At 41.1% G+C, this 26001-nt stretch overlaps 1 protein-coding gene across 6 annotated transcripts in view; it reads right to left on the bottom strand.

Annotated features, from left to right (window-relative positions):
• bnc2 (basonuclin zinc finger protein 2) overlaps positions 1–26001 on the bottom strand; it is a 550876-nt gene that overhangs the window by 23358 nt on the left and 501517 nt on the right. For 5 of the 6 annotated variants that reach the window (XM_059643758.1, XM_048528060.2, XM_048528056.2 and 2 more), the window contains one exon: positions 598–624. The exons of the other annotated variant lie outside the window; for it this stretch is intronic. In XM_059643758.1, coding sequence (XP_059499741.1) covers positions 598–624 — 27 coding nt within the window. The remainder of the gene's footprint in view (positions 1–597; positions 625–26001) is intronic. 6 annotated transcript variants of the gene reach the window in all.

Below are 26001 nucleotides of genomic sequence, written 5' to 3'. Positions count from 1 at the left end.
GGAGTCCAATCCAATGTGCAAGCTTGCTATTTGGTTGATTCAGCAATTTCAGAATTGATTTGAAACTGACACACAGATAATGGAGGGGACTGGGGGGGGTGGGTGGGTGGCTTTCTGGGCATTAAAGAGAGATAAGTTTGATTTTAGGTTGTACATCAGCTCAGGCAGTTTCACTAAGAAGATGATTATATCAGTACATAAATCAGGACTGGGATGGGAGGGACTCTGGAAATACGGGAAGCTTCAATAAACTGTTGTTAATAATAGACTTCCCTTGAAATCAGCAGAATAGCAACACTCCCTTAGCACAGTTTCCAAACATTACTATAATTTCTTACATCAATTGATACAAGACTGCATTTTACTCAATCAATTAGCTTTCTTAGTGCTAATTATGACCTTCACATCAACAGTTGTTAGAAAATACAGTTCCTCAGAAACAGTTGTATCTTATTTAGGGCTTGTCTGGCATTCAAGTTAAAAAGTATGTTTATGTACAATTTTAACATACTCGTGTACTTGCAAGTATTTCATTCAATATTTTACAATTTCACAATAAGCTACAACTACGTGTAAGATTAGTAAACGGTTTTATACCTGTGCGGTATTCTGTGTATGAGATGCCTGAGAAATGGGTTAAATAAAAAAAAGAAAGAAAAATTAGTTATGCCTTCAGTCATATAAATCAGGAAACTAGTGCTTTCATAATCAGTAATGTTACACCTGATAAATATACACTGTTAACAAGTCAATACATATTAGGAAACAAAATGGGACTCCTCTTCCACACTTTCAAAAATATCAGAGGCTACTCCAACATTAAAACACCAGGCTGCTCCCCTGGGGAGCTGGCTTGTGAAATACGGAGAAAAGCTGTAAAATAATTATTGAGTTAATTTATTTCCTATAGCTTGGAACCCTTGACTAAGAGTTTCAATACAAAAGACTTTCCGAAACGGGGAGGGGATCTTTATAGAGCTCCATTCATATAATCTCTTATGACATGCTATGATAACCCCATTACTTCATACAGAAACACAGGGAACATTTGAAATCATTAACCCTTTTTCAACATACAAAATACAGAATCTGAACGTAAGTCCTCCCTATGAAGAAGAGAAACGATTGACCTGCATTTGTAAAGTCATCAAATTCTTTGGTTCACCATCAAACTGCATAATGAATGGGGAAAGCAACTGATGTAATTTAAACTAGTCACCGGAGATGGATCAAGTTAAGAATGAAAAAAAGGGTAAACAGGATCTGCAATTAAAAAAAAAGCACGTGGTCTTCTGTCATTTATTTTAAAACATTGAAGGAATACATCAGTATAAACTGATCTTCGTTCCCTTCTCTCCAGCCTAGTGAATTGCTGGATCATCTCTAATTATTATTTGAATAATTGCACAAAAGCCAATATCTTTACTTATTTATCTGACTGGTGAGAGCAATTAGTGAAAACAGGCAGACCTCACTTTCAAAACAAATTACTATCAGATGATTGAATATGCGACTGATTTAAGAAATCTGGAGTTTTGGAATGTTTAGTCCAATGGTTTTACAGATTTACCATCACAATCTGGATTGAAATTGAGTCTGGGTTGAAAGGTCAAAGTTTTGATTCAGTAAGAAACATCTTCAAAACACTTTTTTTTCTATAAAGTATACGCAGTACTTAGTGAATGCAACCATCTTCCTTACCCCACTTCCCACAAATGACATGGAGATGCTAGGATGTACAAAGTCATAAGTCACGTGACAGCAGGTTGCAGTCTGACAGGGTTATTTGAAATCACAAGCTTTCATAATGCAGCCCCTTTGTTGGGCTGAGCTCCGAAAGCTTGTGATTTCAAATAAACCTGTTGGACTATAACCTGACGTCATACGACTTTTGGCCTTTTCCCAAACAAACATCGTAAAATATCAAAGACTACTTCAGTTTCAACTCTCAAGATCATTTAGAAAACTAGCTATAATCAAACACAAATTACACAAAGTTGACAATTTCACTCTAAGGGACCATGAATATGACTGGTACATTTGACAGATATGTCACACTGGCATTTTTCTAAGGTCAAGAGACAGAGCAGATGGAACTTCACTCTGTATTTGAAATGTGTATAATCTGGGAAATGATCAACACTAGTCAAAAATGCAAAAGGTATAGGATTTTCAAATCTTTATACATTTGCCATTTAAATCATCCTAACTTCCTAAACTTTAAGAGAAAAGATAATTCAATCAAGTCAGCTTGATAATTAAAACCTTTCTGGAGCCAGATCACATTATTGATTCGTTTTTTAAAAAAAAAATTCTTTCATGAGATGTGATCACTGCTAGCAAGGCCAAATATTTGTTGCCAAAGCTTAGTTGCCCCTGAGAAGGTGGAACTGAGCTGCCTTTTTGAATGACTGCAGTCGATAATGAAAGAATGATGATGTATTTTCAGGTCAGGTTAGTGTGAGGCTTAGAGGGGAATTTGATGGCTGAAGTATTCTTTTGTCTCTGCTGCCCCTTCCTTCTCAACAGTCAAGCTTTGGGATATGCTGTTGCAAAAATTTTCCAAGATTCCTGTAATGTGTCTCGGATATGGTACACACTGTTGGCAAACTGTATCGGTAGTGGATTGACAGAATGTTTAAGGCAGTGGATGGGATGTCAATAAGCAGGCTGCTTTCTGCTGGATGGCATGGAATCTTAAGTTGGAGCTCACTCATTCATGCAAATGGAGAGTATTCCATTACAATCTTGACTTGTGCCTTCTAGATATTTGTGCCTTATAGATATAGACATTTGCTTTATGGAATTGGGAAGTGAATTACTCATTATGAAATTCCCATCTTTGACTTACTGTTGTGGTCCCAGTATTATTTTTACTGCACGGCTAAGTTGTATTTCAAGTCAGGGGCTGGGACGCTCAGCTTCCTTACCTTTGCTAGCACCGCTGTATTACATACAGTTAAATTCAGTTCAAGCATTCGGACAATTGGCTATTGGAATTAAACATTAGAAGCTGCAGGCTGTTGGTGAAATAATTCTAAATTGAGGTTTTTTTTTTACATGTAAGAACTTTAAAACAACATCTACTGTGGAGAAATTTAGAATAAGCCAAAACTGAGACTGAATGCAGCTATAAAATTAAGCTTCACTGTTAAATCTTTGCCAAACTCAGTGGAACCATGAACCTTGCATGTCCAAAAGTGAGAACATGCCTCTGCTGACACACAATGTGCAACACAAGAAAACTTACATCAAATAGAGAAGACTGATGATTAGAGACTTAATAGAACCTGATCTCTGTAGCATGACAGTGGGCATTCTGCTTTTTAATGACACATATAGCTAAATGGATGAGATTGAATTTCTATTAAGTGCTAATGTGAGAGCACCAAATGTTTTTTTTCCTGATTTTCAGGTAACTATGTCTATACAATATAAAATCTACAATAATTACTTCACTTACCATAGGCATTTCTCATGCTCATCACCATTACGCAAAATTAACAAATGTATGGAGTCACAGAAGATTCTCTAATTTAAAACATTCACCAAATAAACCAAAATTCTAATTCAAATTTTAGATCATAAGAACGAGGAGCAGGAGTAGGCAAATCCACCCCTCAAGCCTGCTTTGCCATTCAATACAATCATGGCTGACTGGTGAGATGTATTTGTGCTTTTCCTGTTGCTTAATTTGAGGATTTAGTGTTTTGAGCAGAGAGATCTCGGTGTCCATGTACACAGATCCTTGAAAGTTGCCACACAGGTTGACAGGGCTGTTAAGAAGGCAGACAGTGTTTTAGCTTTTATTAATAGAGGGATCGAGTTCCGGAACCAAGAGGTTATGCTACAGCTGTACAAAACTCTGGTGCGGCCGCACTTGGAGCATTGCGTACAGTTCTGCTCACCGCATTACAAGAAGGATGTGGAAGCTTTGGAAAGGGTGCAGAGGAGATTTACTAGGACGTTGCCTGGTATGGAGGGAAGGTCTTACGAGGAAAGGCTGAGGGACTTGAGGCTGTTTTTGTTAGAGAGAAGAAGGTTGAGAGGTGACTTAATTGAAACATATAAAATAATCAGTGTGTTAGATAGGGTGGATAGGGAGGGCCTTTTTCCTAGGATGGTGACCACGAGCACAAGGGGGCATAGCTTTAAATTGAGGGGTGAAAGATATAGGACAGATGTCAGAGATAGTTTCTTTACTCAGAGAGTAGTAAGGGAATGGAACGCTTTGCCTGCAAGGGTAGCAGATTCGCCAACTTTGAGTACATTTAAATCATCATTGGACAAGCATATGGACGTACATAGAGTAGTGTAGGTTAGATGGGCTTCAGGTATGACAGGTCGGCACAACATCGAGGGCCGAAGGGCCTGTACTGAGCTGTAATGTTCTATGTTCTATGTTCTATGAATGGTATGTTTTTCTATTCTGCATTTCCTAAGGACTTCCACTCATGAAAATCTATGTGCAGAAATAATGTATCAACAATGTTTCCTGATTTTTACTAAGATTTCTAATTGAATACATCGAGGGATCAATCTCATTGGAAAAAAATGAATATATAAACAGGATTTGAAGGCCAGGTGTATCTATTCAATAGTGCTGTGTTCTAAGGGACTATTCATTCACTGAAATAATTCCTAAGTATAATCTGTTCATCCAAACTAAAGTAACAGTTGAGTCATATTTGTGTTGATAAATAATATATGAACTGTTTAACTGCTCAAAATTCGCGCTGCTTCAAAGAAAAGTATTCGGATTGCAAAGGGCATCATCACTCATCTAAAAATTGCAGAAATTGCTGATCATACATTAAGTGCATTTGATTCCTTCCTTTATGCAAGATGACATTGACTACTCCTACCTACTTTTGTCATAACACATTGAAAATTCTATTCTCCTGTTCAAATTCTGTTCATGGTTTTATCCACTTTGGTGCAATGCTTTACTATCTATATTTTCCACGATTATCAGTGCTCCTTCAACTCTGGCCTCTTGAACATCCTGAACATTCTCTGTTCCGTAACTGATCGTATCTACAGCTGCTTTGGCCTCCCATGCTCTGGAATTCTCTCTCAGAAACCTTCCACCTTTCTTTAAGGTAATCCTGAAAAACTACTGTTTTGAACAAACAATATCTACTGATGTCTCAATGTCAGATTTTGGCTAATTACACTATTGTGAAATGCCTTAGGGCATTAAATCAAGTTAACGGCATTATGTAAATACGCATTGTTATTGTTGAAATTATAGAAAAGGTCCATTAATACAACTCTCCTTGGTGTCTATGAATGACATTATCAGCATGGACCTCCCTCCCACACATTTTGTGAATTCTTTAATTTTTATATGCAGTTTTTGTATCATCCAAAAACCTTACAAAGAGATATACTCTGGTAAATGGAAATCATGGGTGAAGCAGATAGTACTCTAATCTTCTGGAACTATCGGAACAGTGGCATGGTGGCAATGCTAATGAATTAGTAATCCAAAGGCTGGGTTAATACACTAGGGGCAATGACAATTAATGACATTTAAAATGAATTCAATAAATCTGAAATTTAAAGCTGGTCTCAGTATCCGTGACCATGAAACTACCAAATTTTCATAAACAAACCATATCAGTTTCATGAATGCCCTTTAGAGAAGGAAATCTTTCCTTATTTGAACTGGCCTCCATGTGACTCCAGATACAGAGAAATGTGGCTAATTCTTAACTGCCCTTTGAAATTATCATGCGAACCATTCAGCTGTATGAAATCATGACAAAAACACTTTATATAAGATTAAACTGGATGGATCTAGGTGCAATACAGTCAAGGCTACAATCTTGTGAGGGCCTTTTCATCAACGTCTGCACACATATGCCAAAACTAGCACAATTGTTCCAAAGACTCATCAAGCAATGAACAGATACGTTCACAATTACCAAATTATACCCTATAAACATAATCTGAAACACCTTCATCACAAGCACTGGATAGTGTCCTCTCCTGCTAGCAGTAGAGACCAACCAGAGGTAGTTACACTGTATTATACTGTCAGGACAGAATGGTCTTGGGTGTCCTCAACAGTGACTCATGTCATGAGGCACGAGTCAAAAATAGGCAAGGATTACCTCCTATCGCTCTGGCTGATCAAGCAGTATATACTTATCGATACTCCTCAATCCTGAACATTATCGAGAAGCAGTAGCAAGGATAGCAAGTGCACATTGTATACTCCAAGTGGATGGTTTCATCATCTGCCAGCAAGAGTGGTTGGAGAGCACTGCTCCTGACTGAGCTGGTTAAATCCTGAGGGACACAGATCTTTGAAAGTGGAAGGACACATTGAGAGAGAGAGGAGCAAAGCAAATGGGATCTTGGGGTCCATAAATTGATGTATTGATTACAAAGCAGAGAGGTTGCATTTTATAAAGCTCTGACTAGGCCACAGTTAAACTATTTCATACAGTTCCAATTCACAGTCATTGAGAAAAATTTGAAGACTGTGAAGGTCTGCAGAGGAGGTTTACAAGAATGGTCCCAGGGATAAGAACATTTAGCTACAAGGTTAAATTGGAAAAACTCAGATTGCTGTTCTTGAAATAAAGAAGATTGAGGGGAGATCTGACAGAGCTTCACAAGATAATGACCGGTTTAGTTAAGGCAGACAAAGAAAAGTTGATTGCGTTACTTAATGGTACATGAATGAAGGGAAGCAGTGAGAGAAGATTTTGTACAAAAAATGTATAGGATTGCATGTGCAGGAGTATGGTAATGGTCAGGACCTTGCTGCCTATGAGGATCAAGGAAGTGAAGATGACTAATGATATCAAATTGAAACTGGGTATGCTTTTAAGGGAAATAAATTTCTAGTGGCTATGGAGCCTGAGCAGGGAAACACGACTGACTGGAATGCTCGACAGAGCCAGCATGGACTCAATGGACTATATGGCAAAAGTCATGAATGTGATGGAGTACTCCCTACTTGCCCAGATGAATGCAATTCTAACAATACTCAAGAACTTCACATAATGCAGGACAAAGCAGCATGCCTGTTGGGCACCCTTCCCACCGCCTTAAACACTACGCCCTCCTTCATCATTACACAGTGGTGACAGTAAGTACCATCTACAAGGTCAACTGCAAGCACCCATCGAGGTTTCTTTGGCAGCACCTTCCAAACCCACAATCTTTATCACTTAAAAGGATGAGAATGGCAGAGCCATGGGACTACCACCACAAGTTCCCCACCAAATTGCTGATTCATTTAACTTGGAAATATTTTGATGTTCCATCACTGTCACTGGAACCCTCTCCCAAACAACATTGTTCATGTAACTATGTCACAAGGACTACAACATTTCAAGAATACGGCTCACCATCAACTTCTCAAGGCGAATTAGGAAAGGGTAATAAATACTGACCCAGGCAGCGCCTGAACAAATAAATGAAATGTCTGGGTCAGTGAGGGATGGAAATAGCTATGCACCAATTCAATGATAGGAAGAGGTGATGAAAAATAGATTTACACCTCTCTAAAATGAGGAAAGTGAATATGAAGGCAGATTGTCTTCTTGACTTTACACCAGAAGCTCAATAAATATGATAATTGTCTAATTTTTCAAAGGAACTAGTCGCTACGTGTCCAATGGAAGTTGCAGTTGTTATGCATTACAAAGTAATATATATTTATCAGTAACGACACACTCATTAAATATTATATTAAAAGGAAAAATGAATAGTCAGATATTACCTTTACCATGTATTACCCCTGGTGAAACTGTTTTAGTGCAGTAACAACACTGGCAATTACCGAAAAATGAGGAAAATTACTCAGGTATGGCAGCACGGTGGCTCGGTGGTTAGCACTGCTGCCTCACAGCACTAGGGGCCCAGGTTCAATTCCATGCCTGGGTGACTGTCTGCAGATTTTGCACATTCTCCCTGTGTCTGCACGGGTTTATGTCAGGTGCTTCAGTTTCCTCCCACAGTCCAAACATGTGCCGATTAGGTGGATTTGCCATGCTAAATTGCCAGTGGTGTCCACGGTTGTGTAAATCAGGTGGAATACATGTGAGAAATGCAGAGTTACAGGGAAAGGTTAGGAGTCTAGGTGGGATGCCCTTTGAAGGGACGGTGTGGACTCAGTGGGCCAAATGGCCTGTTTCCACACTGTAGAGATTCTATGTTCAGTACACAAAAGCAGGACAAATCCAACCCATCCAATTGCCAACCCATCAATCTAAGTGATAGCAAATGTCATCAACAGTGCTATCAAGCACTGCTAACCTATGACCTGCCCACGAATGCCCAGTTTGGGTTTCGCCAGGGCCACTCAGCTCCTGACCGCATCACAGCCTTGATTCAAACATGGACAAAAGAGCTGAATTCCAAGAGGTGAACATGACATTAAGTCCATATTTGACTGAGTGTGCCATCAAGAAGCCTTAGCAAAACTGGAATCAATGGGATGTAGGGGGAAAACTCTCCACTGGTAGGATTCATAACTGGCAGATGTAAGATGGTTGTGATGATTCAAAGACAATCATTTCAGTTTTAGGGAATCTCTACAACAGTTTCTCAGGTTAGTGTTCCAGGACCAAGCATCTTCAGCCTCATCAATGACTTACCCTCCATTAAAATGTCAGAAGTGATGATGTTCGCTGATGATTGCACAATGTTCAATACCATTTGTGACTCCTCAGATATTGAAGCAGTCCACATTCAAATGCAACAAGACTCGGACAATATACAGACTTGGGCTGGCAAGTGGCAAGTAACATTCATGCCACACAAGAGACAAGTAATGACTATTTCCAGTAAGATACAATGCAACCACTGCCACTTGACATTCAATGGTTTTACTATCACTGAATTTCCCACAATCAACATCCTTCGGATTACTATTGACCAAAAGTTCAGCTGGACTTGTTACATATAGTGGCTACAATAGCAGGTCGGAGGCTAGGAATACTACAGCGGGTAACTCATCTCCTGAGTCCACAAAGCTTCTCCACCATCTACAAGGCACAATTTAGGAGCGTCGTGGAATACTCCCCATTTGCCTGGATGAGCACAGCTCCAACAATACTCAAGAAACTTGACACCATCTAGGACAAAACAGTTCCCTTGACTGGCACCTCATTCACACATGTCATTCTCTCAACCACCAATGCTCCATGACAGCAATATATACTAAGTAGATGTGTTGCAGAAATTTGCCACGGATCCTTAGACAATACCTTCCGAATCACAACCACTTCCATCTAGAAGGACAAGGGCAGTAGATACATGGGAACATCACTACCTACAGGTTCCCCTTCAAGCCACTCACCACCCTGGCTTGGAAATATATTACAATTCCTTCATTGTTGCAGATCAAAATCCTGGAATCACCCGACTAGAGCTTTGTGGCTTAACCTATAGCACATGGACTGCAGCGATTCAAAAAGGCAGCTTACCACCACCTTCTCAAGGGCAACTGGATAGGCAATAAATGCAGGCCTGTTAGCGACACCCATGTTCCAAGAGAGAATTAAAAAAAACATACAGAGATAGTACAATTACAATTACTGTATGGTAGAGAATTTGGAGTCATTTTCTTCCATCATACAATAATACATAATATTTGGAATTTTTTCTATATTTATAGTTTATACCGAAAATACACTTATTGTCATAGTTTGTGCAATAACAAACAGGGATACTAAATGTTGCACTATTTTCTTTTTATCTCCTGTTCAAATGGTATTTACTTAATTTTCAATACATGTTGGTAAAACAGAAATTGGAAACCACCACCCTTTATTTCAGCCGAGGGACAATATGTGTTTGTATAATTTAAGGAGGAAGGTAACAGTCAATTAAAGCTGCTTTAATGTGAAACGAATCACTCACACTGGTCACGCACGCTACTCCCTCACCAGTCAAATTATTCACTTCCAGATAAGCTACTAAACCCTTATGGGGTTTAACTAATTTACTGCACAGATACTGCATGTCTGTTATAATAACAGGTAGGATGTATTGGGGTCGACCATTTATCAGAATTAGACTACTTTTCACAATTCACAGAGAATTGCTCTGCCTACACCATTCCCTGCATCATAGCCAGGCAGCCCCACATGGCCAGCAATGTGGCAGCAAGCAAAACTGACACTCTTTTTGCTTGTCAGATAAAGTGGGGAGGGGGCAGTGGGAGAGAGAGCGAGTGTGTGTCTCTGGAGGAGCTCAGAAAAGTTTTGCAGAGTATGTGAGATACTAATAGACCTACCTCTGGAATTTTAATCATCTACACACTTCTCTACATAACAAGCAGGCACACTTGTTTACAAAGTTAACTGTGTTAATGAATATGTGCCAAATCGCAAATAAGAATATAATAAAAATCAGAAAGATAAATGGCAAATTTTGAGACAGGGTAAGGAGTATTAAAAACTGTTTATTTGCATCTCCAGTTATTATTTTTACAAAAGGAGGAATGTGCATGTGTCTGTAACAATTTTCTTAGCAAGGATTGAAATGTGCTATTTCTTAAAGAAACACAGCATGTCAAATTTTGTTTTATAACAATAAGTAGCAGAAATAATCTACCATTACTTTACAGACACATTTTGGGCTCAATATCAAATTTTACCTTATTAAAAAAGTGCAGTTCCCATAAATAGACCCATGTATACTTTGCTCAAAAATTTATAATGAAAAGGGAAGGCAGAGCAGGAAGGATAACAATGAATGTTTCAATTTGACAACATGAGAGATTGCATGAACTGCCCTAAATCAATCCTACTTAATCTAAGGTGAATAACTCTAATCAGAGAATATCTCCCTCTCTCTTCACACAGCATCCTTGTTGACGAAGAATGCCACAGTACAAAAACAGGGCAAGTAGATAATACATTACTCTGGCTAAAACTAGTTGACAAATTTAGTTGCAATATTTATACAGTTATACAGCACAGAAACAGCCCCGTCAATCCAACTTGTCCATGCCAACCAACTTTCCTAAACTAAAGTAGTTCCACTTGCCTGCATTTGATCCATGCCCCTCTAAACTTTTCCAATTCATGTAACTGTCCAAATGTCATTTAAATATTGCAATGGTATTTGCATTTACCACATTATCTGACAGTTCATTCCACATACCCTCCACAAACCTTTTGAAAAGGTTGCCCCTCAGGTCCCTATATAGATCTTTCTCCTGTCACCTTAAATACATGCACCCTAGTTTTAAACTCCCCCCACCCTTGGAAAAAGATCATTGCTATTCATCCTATCCATGCCCCTCATGATTTTATAAACATTTATGTGGTTAACCTCCTACACTTTCAGGTGGCATTGTGACACAATGGTTAGCACTGCTGCTTCACAGTAGCAGGGACCTGGGCTTGATTCCAACCTTGGGTGACTGTCTGTTTGGACATTCTTCCTGTGTCTACGTCAGTTTCCTCTGGGTACTCTGGTTTCCAAACCCACAGTCCAAAGATTAGATTAGATTCCCTACATTGTGGAAATAGGCCCTTCAGCCCAACAAGTCTACACCACCCCTTGTAGCATCCCACCCAGACCCATTCCACTATAACCCACACACCCCTGAATACTACGGGCAATTTAACATGGTCGATCCACCTAGCCTGCACATCTTTGGACTGTGGGAGGAAACAGTCCTCCCACAGTCCAGCACCTGGAGGGAATCCACGCAGACACAGGGAGAATGTGCAAACTCCGCACAGACAGTTACCCGAGGGTGGAATCAAACCCGGGTCCCTGTCACTGTAAGGCTGTAGTGATAACCACTGAGCCGTGCCGCCCACTAAAGATGCGCAGGCTAGGTGAGTTGGCCATGCTAAATTTCCCATATTGTCCAGAGATGTGCAGGCTAGATGAATTAGTCTTTGGAAATGCAGGGATGGGACGGGTCCAAGTGGGATACTGTTTGGAGGGTGAGTGTGGACACGATGGGCTGAATGGCTTGCTTCCATGTGAGGGATTCCATGGCTCCAGTGTTCTCAATTTATAAAGATGGTTTCTCCTTCTTCCTGCCAAAATGAACAACTTCACACTTTTGCATCTTACTTAACCTTTTAAAATCCATCTGCAACTTCCTCATGTCTTCCTTGGACTATATTTTCCTACGTATCTTGGTGCCATCTACAAATTTAGCTACGACACATTTGCTCCCCTCATCTAAGTCATAACATAAATTGTTAAAAAGTTGAGCTCACAGCACAAACTGCTATGGGATTCTGCTTTTCGTTTTGTCAATCACTCAAAGACCCATCTGTGCATACTCTCTGTTTTCTGCCAGTCAACCAATCTTCCATCCGTGCTAATATAAGTCTCATATCAGCATAAAAATGGGGAAACAAATGGTTGAAGCAAACTAGTCAAAAATCCAATATGGACAGCATTCCTTCTACTGTTCTGAAAGGGATACAACACCTAATGTCAACATAGTCCTTTGCCACAAGCAGAGAAACAGATTATAAAACAATTTCAACATTGAAGTCGATCTTAGTCTTCCGGTCTTCTGTGGGTTGATTGCTTTTGACCTTGACTCACACATTAATTAGCTTTGCTGTCCTCAAACAGATAACTTGGCACAAATGTGACTGGAAGCATTGCATATATTAGCTCTCTAAAAGGTAAGGGAATTAGAGGCGCAATTAACTGTTAAGAACAGGCAATGGTGAGCAGCCATGTGGGTTTTCCTCCAAAACCCATGGTTATCTTTAGATAGGATTTATGTATTGTTTCGCACTCTCAAACTAATATAAATAATCCACTTCTAATGACATCTGTCAGAGGCTCATTTCATAATTTAATATTTCTTGTAAATAGTCACAAAAAGGTTGAAGAGGCTCTGTGTCTCTCATTGTGCAGTCCTGGAACATGCCCTCTAAATGCCTATATTTGTTGCAGGTAATGTGATTTGTAATTTGTGTGCTCCAGTTCTCCATCATAAGAAATTCAACAGACACTGAAATTGCCAGTTCCTCAGCTAACCAGAGTCAGCACAATCACTTTTTGCAATAGAATTACTAAAACTTTTACAGATTGCAAAAGTACATTCAATTTTTAATGTGAAATGTAGGTATGTGAGGCCAAGCTGGATGGGAAGGATTTGGCTCCAATAGTGCATTGGGTGAGGCGAGGTTAGGTACAGAGCAGGCAGGCGTGTTGGGTCCTGGACAGGATGCTGTGTCGAGTCCCAGGGAGGGTGCCAGATCTGGATCTGCAAGAAAATGTAGCTGAGGGTGTTTGAGGTACGTATGAGGTCTAGATTTTCACTTCTTTTTTTTATTCATGAATGGGATGAGAAAGTCGTTGGCTAGGCAGCATTAATCGCCCATTCCTAATAGCCCAGAGGGCAGTTCAGAGTCAACAACATTGCTGTGGGTCTAGAGTCACATGTAGGCCAGAGCAGGTAAGGACGGCAGTTTCCTTCCCTAAAGAACACTAATGAACCGGGTGGGTTTTTCCTGGCAATCAGCAATGGATTCATGATCGTCATTAGATTCTTAATTCCAGATACTTTACTGAACTCAAAATCTACCATCTGCTGTGGTGGGAATTGAACCCAGGCCCCAGTATGTTATCTGGGTCTCTGGATGAACAGTCCAGCGATAATACCACTAGGCCAATGCCTCCCCTTTAAAGTCTCTGATTAAAAAGAAAGTTTTGGAGGGTTCCAAGTTGAGGGAACTGCCCAGCAGAATCTTCAAACTCGTGAGCAATTTTCTTTAAAATGTACTACAATGAGGGTTCCACAGGGCCTGCGATTGCAACTCCTATCAACTATGGAGTAATGACTGCCTCGCCAATCCATGACCATGACACTACTGTGTGGATGAAACTACTGTATTGTTGGAAAATTGTATCCAGTTCACCAATGCCCATTCAGGAAGCAAATCTGCCATCCTTACCAAGTCTGACTAAAGACTGTAACAAATAGGAGCAGAGGTAGATAGATAGAACATTACAGCACAGTACAGGCCCTTCGGCCCTCGATGTTGTGCCGACCTGTCATACTGATCTCAAGCCCATCTAACCTACACTATTCCATGTACGTCCATACGCTTGTCCAATGATGATTTAAATGTACTTAAAGTTGGCGAATCTACTACCGTTGCAGGGAAAGCATTCCATTCCCTTACTACTCTCTGAGTGAAGAAACTATCTCTGACATCTGTTCTATATCTTTCACCCCTCAATTTAAAGCTATGTCCCCTTCTGCTCGCCGTCACCATCCTAGGAAAAAGGTTCTCCCTATCCACCCTATCTAACCCTCTGATTATTTTATATGTTTCAATTAAGTCACCTCTCAACCTTCTTCTCTCTGAAGAAAACAGCCTCCAGTCCTTCAGCCTTTCCTCGTAACCCCTCCCTCCATACCAGGCAACATCCTAGTAAATCTCCTCTGCACCCTTTCCAAAGCTTCCACATCCTTCTTGTAATGCGGTGAGCAGAACTGTACGCAATCCTCCAACTGCGGCCGCACCAGAATTTTGTACAGCTTCACCATAACCTCTTGGTTCCGGAACATCGATCCCTCTATTAATAAAAGCTAAAACACTGTCTGCCTTCTTAACAGCCCTGTCAACCTGGGTGGCACTTTCAAGGATCTGTGTACATGGACACCGAGATCTCTCTGCTCATCTACACTACCAAGAATCTTACCATTAGCCCAGTACCTTGCATTCTGGTTACTCCTACCAAAGTGCATCACCTCACACTTGTCCACATTAAACTCCATTTGCCACCTCTCAGCCCAGCTCTGCAGCTTATCTATGTCTCTCTGTAACCTACAGCATCCTTCGTCACTATCCACAACTCCACCGACCTTAGTGTCGTCTGCAAATTTACTAACCCATCCTTCTATGTCCTCATCCAGGTCATTTATAAAAATGACAAACAGCAGTGGACCCAACACCGACCCTTGCGGTACACCACTAGTAAATGGTCTCCAGGATGAACATTTCCCATCAACGACCACCCTCTGTCTTCTTTCAGCAAGCCAATTTCTGATCCAAACTGCTATATCTCCCACAATCCCATTCCTCCGCATTTTGTACAATAGCCTACTGTGGGGAACCTTATCGAACGCCTTGCTGAAATCCATATATACCACATCAACCAGTTTACTCTCATCTACCTGTTTGGTCACCTTCTCAAAGAACTCAATAAGGTTTGTGAGGCACGACCTACCCTTCACAAAACCGTGCTGACTATCCCTCATCAATTTATTCTTTTCTAGATGATTATAAATCCTATCTCTTATAACTTTTCCAACACTTTACCAACAGCTGAGGCAAGGCTCACTGGTCTATAATTACCAGGGTTGTCTCTACTCCCCTTCTTGAACAGAGGAACCACATTTGCTATCCTCCAGTCATCTGGCACTATTCCTGTAGACAATGATGAGTTAAAGATCAATGCCAAAGGCTCAGCAATCTCCTCCCTGGCTTCCCAGAGGATCCGAGGATAAATCCCATCCGGCCCAGGGGACTTATCTATTTTCACACTCTGTAGGATTTCTAATACCTATTCCTTGTGAACCTCAATCCCACCTAGTCTAGTAGCCTGTATCTCAGTATTCTCATCAACAACATTGCCGTTTTCTAGAGCGAATACTGTCGAAAAATATTCGTTTAGTGCTCACCTATCTCCTCTGACTCCACACACAACCTCCCACTACTATCCTTGATTGGGCCTAATCTTACTCTCGTCGTTCTTTTATTCCTTAAATACCTATACAAAGCCTTAGGGTTTATCCTGATCCTATCCGCCAACAACTTCTCATGTTTCCTCCTGGCTCTTCTGACCTCTCTCTTTAGGTCTTTCCTGGCTACCTTGTAACCATCAAGTGCCCTAACTGAGCCTTCACATCTCATCCTAACATACGCCTTCTTCTTCCTCTTGACCAGAGATTCCACTTCCTTCGTAAACCATGGCTCCCGCGCTCTACAGCTTCCTCCCTGCCTGACAGGTACATACTTATCTAGGACACACAGGAGCTTTTCCTTGAATAAGCTCCACATTTTTAATGTGCCCATCCCCTGCAGTTTCCTTCCCCATCCTATGCTCCCTAAATCTTGCCTAATCTCATCGTAATTGCCTTTCCCCTAGCTATAACTCTTACCCAGTGGTATATACCTATCCCTTTCCATCACTAAAGCAAACATAACAGAATTGTGATTGCTATCACCAAAGTGCTCACCTACTTCCAAATCTAACACCTGGCCAGGCTCATTATCCAGTACCAAATCTAATGTGGCTTCACACATTGTTGGCCTGTCTACATACTGTGTCAGGAAGCCCTCCTGCACACACTGGACAAAAACTGACCCACCTATAGTACTCGAACTATAGTGCTCCCAGTCAATATTTGGAAAGTTGAAGTCCCCCATGACAACTACCCTGCCTCTCTCATTCCTATTGAGAATCATCTTTGCTATCCTTTCCTCTACATCTCTGGAACTATTCGGAGGCCTATAGAAAACTCCCAACAGGGTCACCTCTCCTTTCCTGTTTCTAACCTCAGCCCATACTACCTCAGTTGACGAGTCCCCAAACATCCTTTCTGCAACTGTAATACTGTCCTTGACCAACAATGCCACACCTCCCCCCACCTTTTACCATCTTCTCTGTTCTTACTGAAACATCTAAATCCCGGAACCTGCAACAACCATTCCTGTCCCTGCTCTATCCATGTCTCCGAAATGGCCACAACATCGAAGTCCCAGGTACTAACCCATGCTGCAAGTTCACCCACCTTATTCCGGATGCTCCTGGCGGTGAAGTAGACACACTTCAAGCCAACTTCTTGCTCGTTGGTGCCATCTTGCCTCCCTGAAACTTTATTTCGGACCTCCCTACTCTCAACCTTTTCTATACTCGAACTACAATTTTGGTTCCCATCCCCCTTCTGAATTAGTCTAAACCCACCCGAATAGCCTTAGCGAATTTCCCCCCCCCAGGGTATCAGTACCCCTCTGGTTCAGGTGAAGACCATCCTGCTTGTAGAGGTCCCACCTACCCCAGAAAAAGCCCCAATTATCCAAGAATCCAAAACCCTCCCTCCTGCACCATCTCTGTAGCCATGTGTTCAACTCCTCTCTCTCCCTATTCCTCGCCTCACTAGCACGTGGCACGGGTAACAAACCTGAGACAACAACTCTGTTCGTCCTAGCTCCAAGCTTCCATCCTAGTTCCCTGAATTTCTGCCTTAAATCCCCATGTCTTTTCCTACCTATGTCGTTGGTGCCTATGTGGACCACGACTTGGGGCTGCTCCCCCTCCCACTTAAGAATCCCAAAAACACGATCAGAGACATCACACACCCGGCACCTGGGAGGCAACACACCAGCCATGAGTCTCTCTCGTCCCCACAGAACTTCCTATCTGTCCCCCTAACTTTGGAGTCCCCAGTGACTACTGGTCTGCTCCTTTTCCCTCTTCCCCCTTCCCTTCTGAGTAGCAGGGACAGACTCTGTGCCAGAGACCTGTGCCCCATTGCTTTCCCCTGGTAAGTCATCCCCCCCAACAGTATCCAAAACGGTATACTTATTGTTGAGGGGAATGGCCACAGGGGATCCCTGCACTCCCTGTCGGTTTCCTTTCCGTCCCCTGACTGTGACCCATCTGCCTTCTTCTTGTACCCGAGGAGTGACTACTTCCCTGTAACTCCTCTCAATAATCCCCTCTGCCTCCCGAATGACCCGATGTTCATCCAGCTCCAGCTCCAGTTCCCTAACGTGGTTTTTGAGGAGCTGGATTTGGGTGCACTTCCCGCAGATGTAGTCAGCAGGGACACTAGTGGTGTAAGATCATGCATGCATCAAGTCTGCTTTGCCACTTGTTGAGATCCTGGCTGATGTAATCATCCTCAAATCCACTTTTCTGCCTTTTCCCATAAACCTTGATTCCTTTACGATTAAAAATCTGTGTGTCTCAGCTGTGAATGCACTTACTGACTCAAGAATTCCACAGATTCATAATCTCTCTGAGAGAAGGAATTCCTTCTCATCTCTGTCTTAAATGTGTAGTCCCTTATTCTGAGCTTATGCCCTCTGGTCCTGGACTCTCCCACAAGGGGAAGCAACATTTCTGATCCATTCTGTTAAGTCCCTTAAGCATCTCTTATGTTTCAATAAGGTTGCCTCTCATTTCTTAATATTCTAATGAGTAGAGGCCCGATAAACTCAACTTTTCCTCACAAGACAGTTTTTCCACACCTCAAATTAGCCCAGTGAAACTTCTTTACGTGGCCTCATGAAGTATATGGGGCAGGCAGGGTTTGATGTGTGGTTGATTTAGGCAAGGTGGGGTGGATGCGTGAGGTTTGGCTTGGTAGCACCTTAGATCGGAGTATAATCTTAAATGTGATTCCTCCACATTGAGTGCCATTTATAAGAAGCACTTAGTAGAACAAGTACACAGAGTGAACATACAGTGAAGTCTATCAACATTAATTGCCAAACGTGGCTTTCACTGAATTGGCCGAGTCCTGGCAGACGTATCTGCCAGAATGGACATTCATGAAAATCTCACCCTCACAATCTACCTGTCACAAGTGTGTCTGTACTGACAGTACTCCCATTGTCTTTGTGCTGACAAAATGCCACTTCAGACTAAACATACCTTCCAAAATGTTGTGTGACATTGTCAATATGGTAATGTGCTCTAAAACATCCTGGATGCAGCACTGAACACTTGAGTTTCAGAACTAGCTGCCCACCCAGCTAAACTGTTCCAGAAGAGTTACAATGCGAACAGCTCCCAGATCATGTAGAAAATTGCGTAGGTAAGCCCTGTCCACAAGAAGGAAAGCAAATCCAATTCACTCTCAGTGTACTGTCAATCATCAAAGTGACAGAATGGATCATGGACAGCATTCTCAAGCAGCAATGTATCAATCACTAATGTTCAGTTTCAGCTCCACCAGGGCCATTCAGATCCAAACCTCATTTCAAGTGCAGTAAGAGTGACTGAGCTTGACATTCAGGCAACTTTTGATCAAATATAGTCCCAAAGAACCCCAGCAAAACTGAAGTCAATAGGAATTAATTGGGGTGTAATGAGGTTGGAGGGATGGGGCAAAATAGTTTAAGTTATTACGTAGTAAAAGTAAGATAATTATAGTTGTTAGGACCAATTATCTCAGCCTCAGGATCTTGATGCAAGGGCTCCTCAGAGCAATGTCCAAGGCCTAACTATCTTTAGTTGCTGTGTAAACTGCCTTGCCTCCAACTTTATGTCAGAAGTAGAGCTATTTACTAATGATTATGTTCAGTTGCATTACAATTCTTCAGAAACTAAAGCAATCTATGCTTATGTGCAGCAAGATCTGGGCCATATTCAGGCTTGGGCTAATAAGTGGCAAGCAACATTCATGACAGGCAAGAACCATCTACAACAGTAAAATACTTTGTACCTGTCCTTGATGGTCAACTGCATTACCATCAACATCTTCGATATTACGATTAACCAGAAACCAGATAACCAAGCATATCCTGTGAATGAATTTTCAGAAGTGGAAATTTCTTCTCCACATCTACCCAATCAAAATATTTCATAATAATAAATATCTCTATCAGGTCACCAATCAGATTCTGTTTTCTACAGAAAAGATCTCCAGACTGTTCAAACTTACCTGATGGAATAAATTCAAAGATGTGATATCAGCCTAATCAAATCTTATTTGAACTTTCTTCAGTGCCTCTACATCTTTGTAGTAATATACCAACTAGAGTTGTTCACATCCTGCAATTGTGGTTGAACAAAGATTCTGATCAATTTTAACACTTCTATACAGCTATATCCTTTTTTTCAAAATGGCTTCATTACTTTGAGTATGTCCGTGAAAATGATTTGATCTGTGAAAAATGGAAATAATCCCTCACTCTGAGGCTGAGTTAAGGTAATGGCAAATTTTACCCTCACTATGGGCATGAACGACAGTTTAAGAGGAAAACATAAGTAACCCTTACAGCCTGTCAAACTTGCTCCACCATTTCAATATGATAATGGATGCTCTTGGGCTTCAACTCTACTATCCACTCTCTATGTTCTTTGAGACCCTGACACCCTCACCTTAAATTTGTTAATGATAAAGTATCAACATCTATCTGTGGTGCAGAATTCCAAAAAGTGAAGAAAAATGTCATCTTGCCATAGGGACAGTGCAACACAACTTTTCTTAATTCATTCACAGGATGTGGATATCTCCAGCTAGGCCGGCATATATTGACCATTCCTAATTGCCCAGTGGGCAGTTAAGAGTCAACCACATTGCTATTGGCCTGGAGTCAGATATAGGCCGGACCAGGTAAGGATGTCAGTGTCTTTTCCTAAAGGACATTAATGAACAATATTTTTTCCCCTGACAATTGATTCATGGTCATCATTAGACTCTTAACTCCAGATATTTTTATTGTGAATTCAAATTCCACCATCTGCCATGGTGGAATTTGAACCGGGACCTCAGAACATTGTGGTCTCTGGATTAACAATCCAGCGATAGTAGGACTCAGCTGTCATCTACCATTAACATGGTTTATTGCACAGATGGCAGGACTGTCCCATGAGGAGAGATTGGTCTACTGGGCCTGCATTCACTCGAGTTTAGAAGGAGACAGCAGATCTGATTGAAGTGTAAAAAATTCTTAGTGGGGCAGGACAGATTAGACACAGGGAGGATGCTTTCCCTGGTTGGGGAGTCTAGAATGAAGGGACACAGTCTCAAAACACTGGCAGGCCATTTAGGATGAAGAACAATTTCTTCAATCAAACTGTAATGAATCTCTGGCATTTTCTATCATAGAAGACTGTCGAGACCAAGTCACTGAGTATATTCAAGAAACAAATAGGTATATTTTTAGATTTTAAAAGCATCAAGGGGGATGGGGAGAAAGTGAGAATAAGGAATTGAGACAGAAGATCAGCCATGATCCTATGGAATGGCACAGTGGAATCAAAGAAACAAACGGCCAACTCCTGCTCCTAGTTTCTATGTTTTATGTTTCCATCTCAGTCCTGAATGATTGATCCCTTTCTTCTAAGTTCCAATTTTCTAAACTTCCATGTTAACACAAAGTGTCCATTCTGTCAAACCTTGATAGAATCTGAGATGGTAGGAACTGCAGATGCTGGAGAATCTGAGATAACAAGGTGTAGAGCTGGATGAACACAGCAGGTCAAGCATCATCAGAGGAGCAGGAAGGCTGACGTTTCGGGCCTAGACCCTTCTTTAGAAATAAATGAAGAAGGGTATTTTCTGAAGAAGGGTCTAGGTCCGAAACGTCAGCTTTCCTGCTCCTCTGATGCTGCTTGGCCTCCTGTGTTCATCCAGCTCCACACCTTGTTATCCTTGATAGAATCTGGTTTGTTTTAACAAGGTCAATTCTTATTCTTATAAAATCGGATATATAGATCCAGTTTACTGAGCCTCTCATCATAGAAACAAATCCAGTGAACTTTCACTGTACTGTCTCCAAAGCTGTATACACTTCCTTAAATATAGAGAACTAAATTGCACACAGTATTTCAGCTGTGATCTCACCAAATTGCCCTTTGCAATTTTAACAAGGCTTCATGATCCCCCTCGCAATAAAGATTCGCATTTCATTTTTCTTTCTACTTATTTGCTGTACCTGAATGTTAACTTTCAGTCTGCTTTATATGGTCATACTCAGATACCTCTGAACACCACCCAGATAAAGCCCTCTGACAGTACAGCACTCCCTCAGTACTACTCACTGAAGCATATCTCACATTTACGATTTTTATGGGATTTTTGAAATGTTGGTCTGTAAAAGGATAAATGGACCTTTAATGGAATTCAACACATCAAAGGCCTGTCAGATAATAGTTTCTGAAATGGTTCTTCTTTTTCTCACAAGGTAGTTTTAGTTAACAGAATTGAGTGGAAGATCTCTGTACTTGAGATTTTTCATTTTCAGTTTCTAATCCATGATGCAGCTTGTGACAATGTTATTAGATTGCTTGAGATGTGGGGTATGGTTTTGGAAATACATGAGGACTTGTGAAGACCCTTGGGATGCTTTTAATATAGGTGATTTTAATTGCAAGTGCTTGTTTAATTATCTGATGAAGAAAACATTGAAGGAAAAATAAATACATTCAAATTCAATGAAGGAGTTACAAGCACAGCTGTGCATACCTTGGTACTCATTCTGAAATATTTGAGTCTTCGTCCAATAAAGCCCAATGAAAGGAAATCCCAGGTTCCTTACTTACAATGGTATAGCACAGAAGGAGGCCATTCAGCCCAGTGCCTGTGCTGGCTCTTTGAAAGGGCTACCTATTAATTCCACTTACCCCTTGCTTTTTCCCCATAGTTCTGTAAATGTTTCTTTTAACTCTTTTTTTCAATTCCCCTTTCGAATGGTACTTTTCAATATTCTCCGATCACCTTCCCTGGCAGCACAATCCAGTTTACAACTCTCTGAATTAAATCATTTCCTCATCTCTCCTCTAATTCAATTAGGAAACAAAGGAAGGAAAAGACTGGAGATTGCCTTGGCTGTCAAATTCCACATATTCAGTTTAATGATTCCACCATTAGTAACTCTACTGTATCATGTGAAACTACTGAGATGGGTTTATTTTATTTCCTCCTGCCTTCTCAGTCCGACTTTCCCCAATGCTCTGATACTGACTCCAGTGGTCTGCGTATGGATATTTTCTAATCAACCTGCTTAGAGATGCTACTGCACACGTCTGGAGTAGGACTGGCCTTGAAGCCAGGCCTTGCTGGGCCAGAAATAAGGGCACTGCTACCGTACCACAAGAAACCCTAGTGTTCTGCGCATAGTCTACTGTTCTCTATGTACTTCACCTGTCAGCACTGTGATCATCGTCAGATAATCTCACCATAAGTGCCTCTACTACTGTGCTGTCAGGCAACCACTTAAGAAACCCTTACTGATTATTTAACCTAAATTGGCAGAGTTAACAGATGATTCATAAAAGTAGGCTGGCCATTTACGACAGATTATATAGTTAATGATATATGAGAAATCTCTTGGCACATTACTGATGTGCACACAATGAGTACATTTTTTTGTTTTATTCATTCACAGGATGAGGGTGTTGCTGACCAGGCAGCATTTATTGCCAGTCCCTCAGTTCAGAGTCAACTACATTGCCACGGATCTGAAGTCACATGTAGGCCAGACCAGGTAAAGATGGTATGGCAGTTTCCTTCCCTAAAGAACGTTAGTGAACCAGATGGGCTTTTCCAACAATTGACGACGGTTTCATGGTCATCATTAGATCATAATTCCAAATATTTTATGGAATTCAAATTCCATCATCTGCAATGGTAGGATTCAAACTCGGGTCCCTACAATGTTATCAGGGTCTCTGGATTAGCAGTCCTAATACCACTAAGCCGTCGCCTCCCTTCTACAAGGGTGGGGATGAGCTGTTTGGACAACACGAGTATTATAACACAATTACAGATATAGGTAATTGAGCCCAACAGATCATGCTGGTGCGTGTGGTGCGTGCCTTCACAAGAGCCTCCTACCCCCTCCCAGATTAAACCTATCAGCATTTTATCTATTCCTTTCTCCAGTGTGTGTTTATCAAGCTTCCCTTAAATGCATCAACAGTATCATCCTGAAAGACTTCCTGTGGTAGCAAGTTCCATTTTGGTCGGACTGACAATACCAATGACCTTGCAATTACTGAGCCTAGACAGGTTAGACTATAGTTCTTTTTGAAGAAGTGAGCAAGGAGAGGAAGATATTAATTCATAATTCCCTCTCTGATGTCTTAAATAGTTTCACAGATCCAACGGAGCAAGATTCTGTTGTTTATCTTGATCTCCATGAATTGATTTGCATCTGTCTTGTTTTCCCTGGTTTTCCAACATTGTCCATTCATCACCATTTCTGTCTGGTGTATGTTCTGCAGATATTTCACCCACGTATTTGTTGTGTAGCAGCTAGTGCGTTACCCGATGAGGAAACAGGTTTGCTTACAAGTGAGGAATAGTACTTGTATTAGTCTCCAAGCCAAGAGTAACAGAGGAATTTACTTTTGAGCCAGCAAGTCTAGATGGTGAGGTAGGGCTGAAGGGTCTTGTTTTACTCTCTTTGGCCTTTGATTACTTTTCCTCAGAACAGGTCCAAGGAATCAGCAGAGAGACTGAAAATTTATGATAACACTCAAATGCTGCTCGTGTTCGAGGCTCTACTTCTGTACAAAACCTACACAGATTAAAAAGGCACTGGCTTATTTAATTGCTCATTATCATTACACTGAAAAGTTAACTTTGTAAATGAACTACTAAACAACCTTAAATTGTTAATTTGATCTGTAAAGCCCAGAGAAAGAGTTAAGGCGAGAATCCACAATCTCTCTGTGAGTTATCAGCATTAATGCAAGTCCCACTCTGCCTTTTCATATCTCTCTGATCCCAACCAATGGAGAAAAAATTTCAATAAAACACTTTTACCATTTTAACAGTAAAGAACTCTTGGGATTGGCAAAGTGCTCAAGCTATTCCAAGGAGAGGAGAAATCAGCAGCTCAAATATAATTAACCTTACATTGTCAATGCAAAACTGCCGTTCACAGGAGCTCGACAGTCTATTAGCCAAGTTTCTAACGACTACCACACCAGACAGCAGTGGTCAAAATTGGCTGCTTCCCTATTTTTGGGGAATTATGATTAATGACACTAATAATCTCAATGATTACTGATATGCGTGTCTCTAATAGTTTATCATGTTGCAGCAACTGCCAACATCCACGATAAACATGCTATCATTTACATCACATACATAGTGAATGCTTCTGCTAAGGTCATCCTAGACGGTGTGCAAAGCACTTAGCAATAATCCTCATTAAATCCTTTGTTGCAACCAACAATGGATGCACAGAATTTTTAAAAAACTCTATCTTTAACCCTTTGATGGATGTGGTGTTCATCTTGACCCATGTATGGAAAAAGACCATTTCTTAAATAGGTGCCAGTGCCTCAGCGAGTAGCTTTCAGACAGGCATATTAAATGGTAAATCCAGGAGGCACATGGCTCTGAAAGTGCTGCTGTAAATGCCATTATACAAATTGGACAAATACAACAGTGCAGATGCTCAATACATTGCTCACTGCTTTCTCTCCATCTCTGTAACCTTCTGGCCTTTCAACCATCCGAAATCTCAGCAATTCTGGTCGACCGTGCATCCCTGACTTTAATCACCGCAAGTTTGCGGTCTTGCCTTCGGTTGCCTGGTCTGGAATCCCCTCCTTAAATATCACCGCCTCTCCCCTCCTTTAAGATGCTTCTTGAACCCTACCGTTTGATCAAGAGTTTTGGTCTCCTGCCCTAATATCTCCTTACATGGGTCAGAGTCAAATTTCATTTGAGAACATTCTTGTGAAGTGTCTTTGGATATTTGACAAAGTTAAGGGTCTTCAGAAATACAAATCATAATCACTTTAACATTAGTTTTCACATTTAACTTTAAGGCTGTAGAATAATTATTTCAACAATCACTATACCGCGGTTATCTGGTCATTCAGCTTATTTTCATTGTATTTTCACTCAGGTGAATTCCTGAGTCACACAGATCTTTCTGTTTGCTTCTTGCCATGAAGCCATATAGTCACATGTAACATGATCAAAAGAATTGGAAAAACTGGTGACACATCTATCCTTTCTTTTTGAACAAAAGGTGAAGAAAATTAGTCAGGAAGTTGTAAGGGTGATAAGAAATCCAAGATGGCAGTAGCAGAGTGGCCGCATTCATGCCTGGGTCCTGAGCCTGGAGTTCATCTGCTTCCCTCTGCCTTTTCACCATTTTTTCTCTTTTTCTCCCCTTTTTCGTTCCTCTCTCAGCAGCATCGGTAGCTGTGCTGGAGTGTCAGCAGCGGGTGGGAGCAGTTCCTTTGCTGAACTGGCAGCTCCCAGAGTTGGCAGCAACAGCACTATAAGTCAGACTGAGGCACAAGCTGCTTCAGAGTAGTGGGCCCTGAATT

This window comes from Stegostoma tigrinum, chromosome 3 (assembly GCF_030684315.1).
Source record: "Stegostoma tigrinum isolate sSteTig4 chromosome 3, sSteTig4.hap1, whole genome shotgun sequence".
Lineage (NCBI taxonomy): Eukaryota > Metazoa > Chordata > Chondrichthyes > Orectolobiformes > Stegostomatidae > Stegostoma > Stegostoma tigrinum.
The sequence above is the reverse complement of the archived record's forward strand: the minus strand, read 5'-3'. Positions and strand labels throughout refer to the sequence as shown.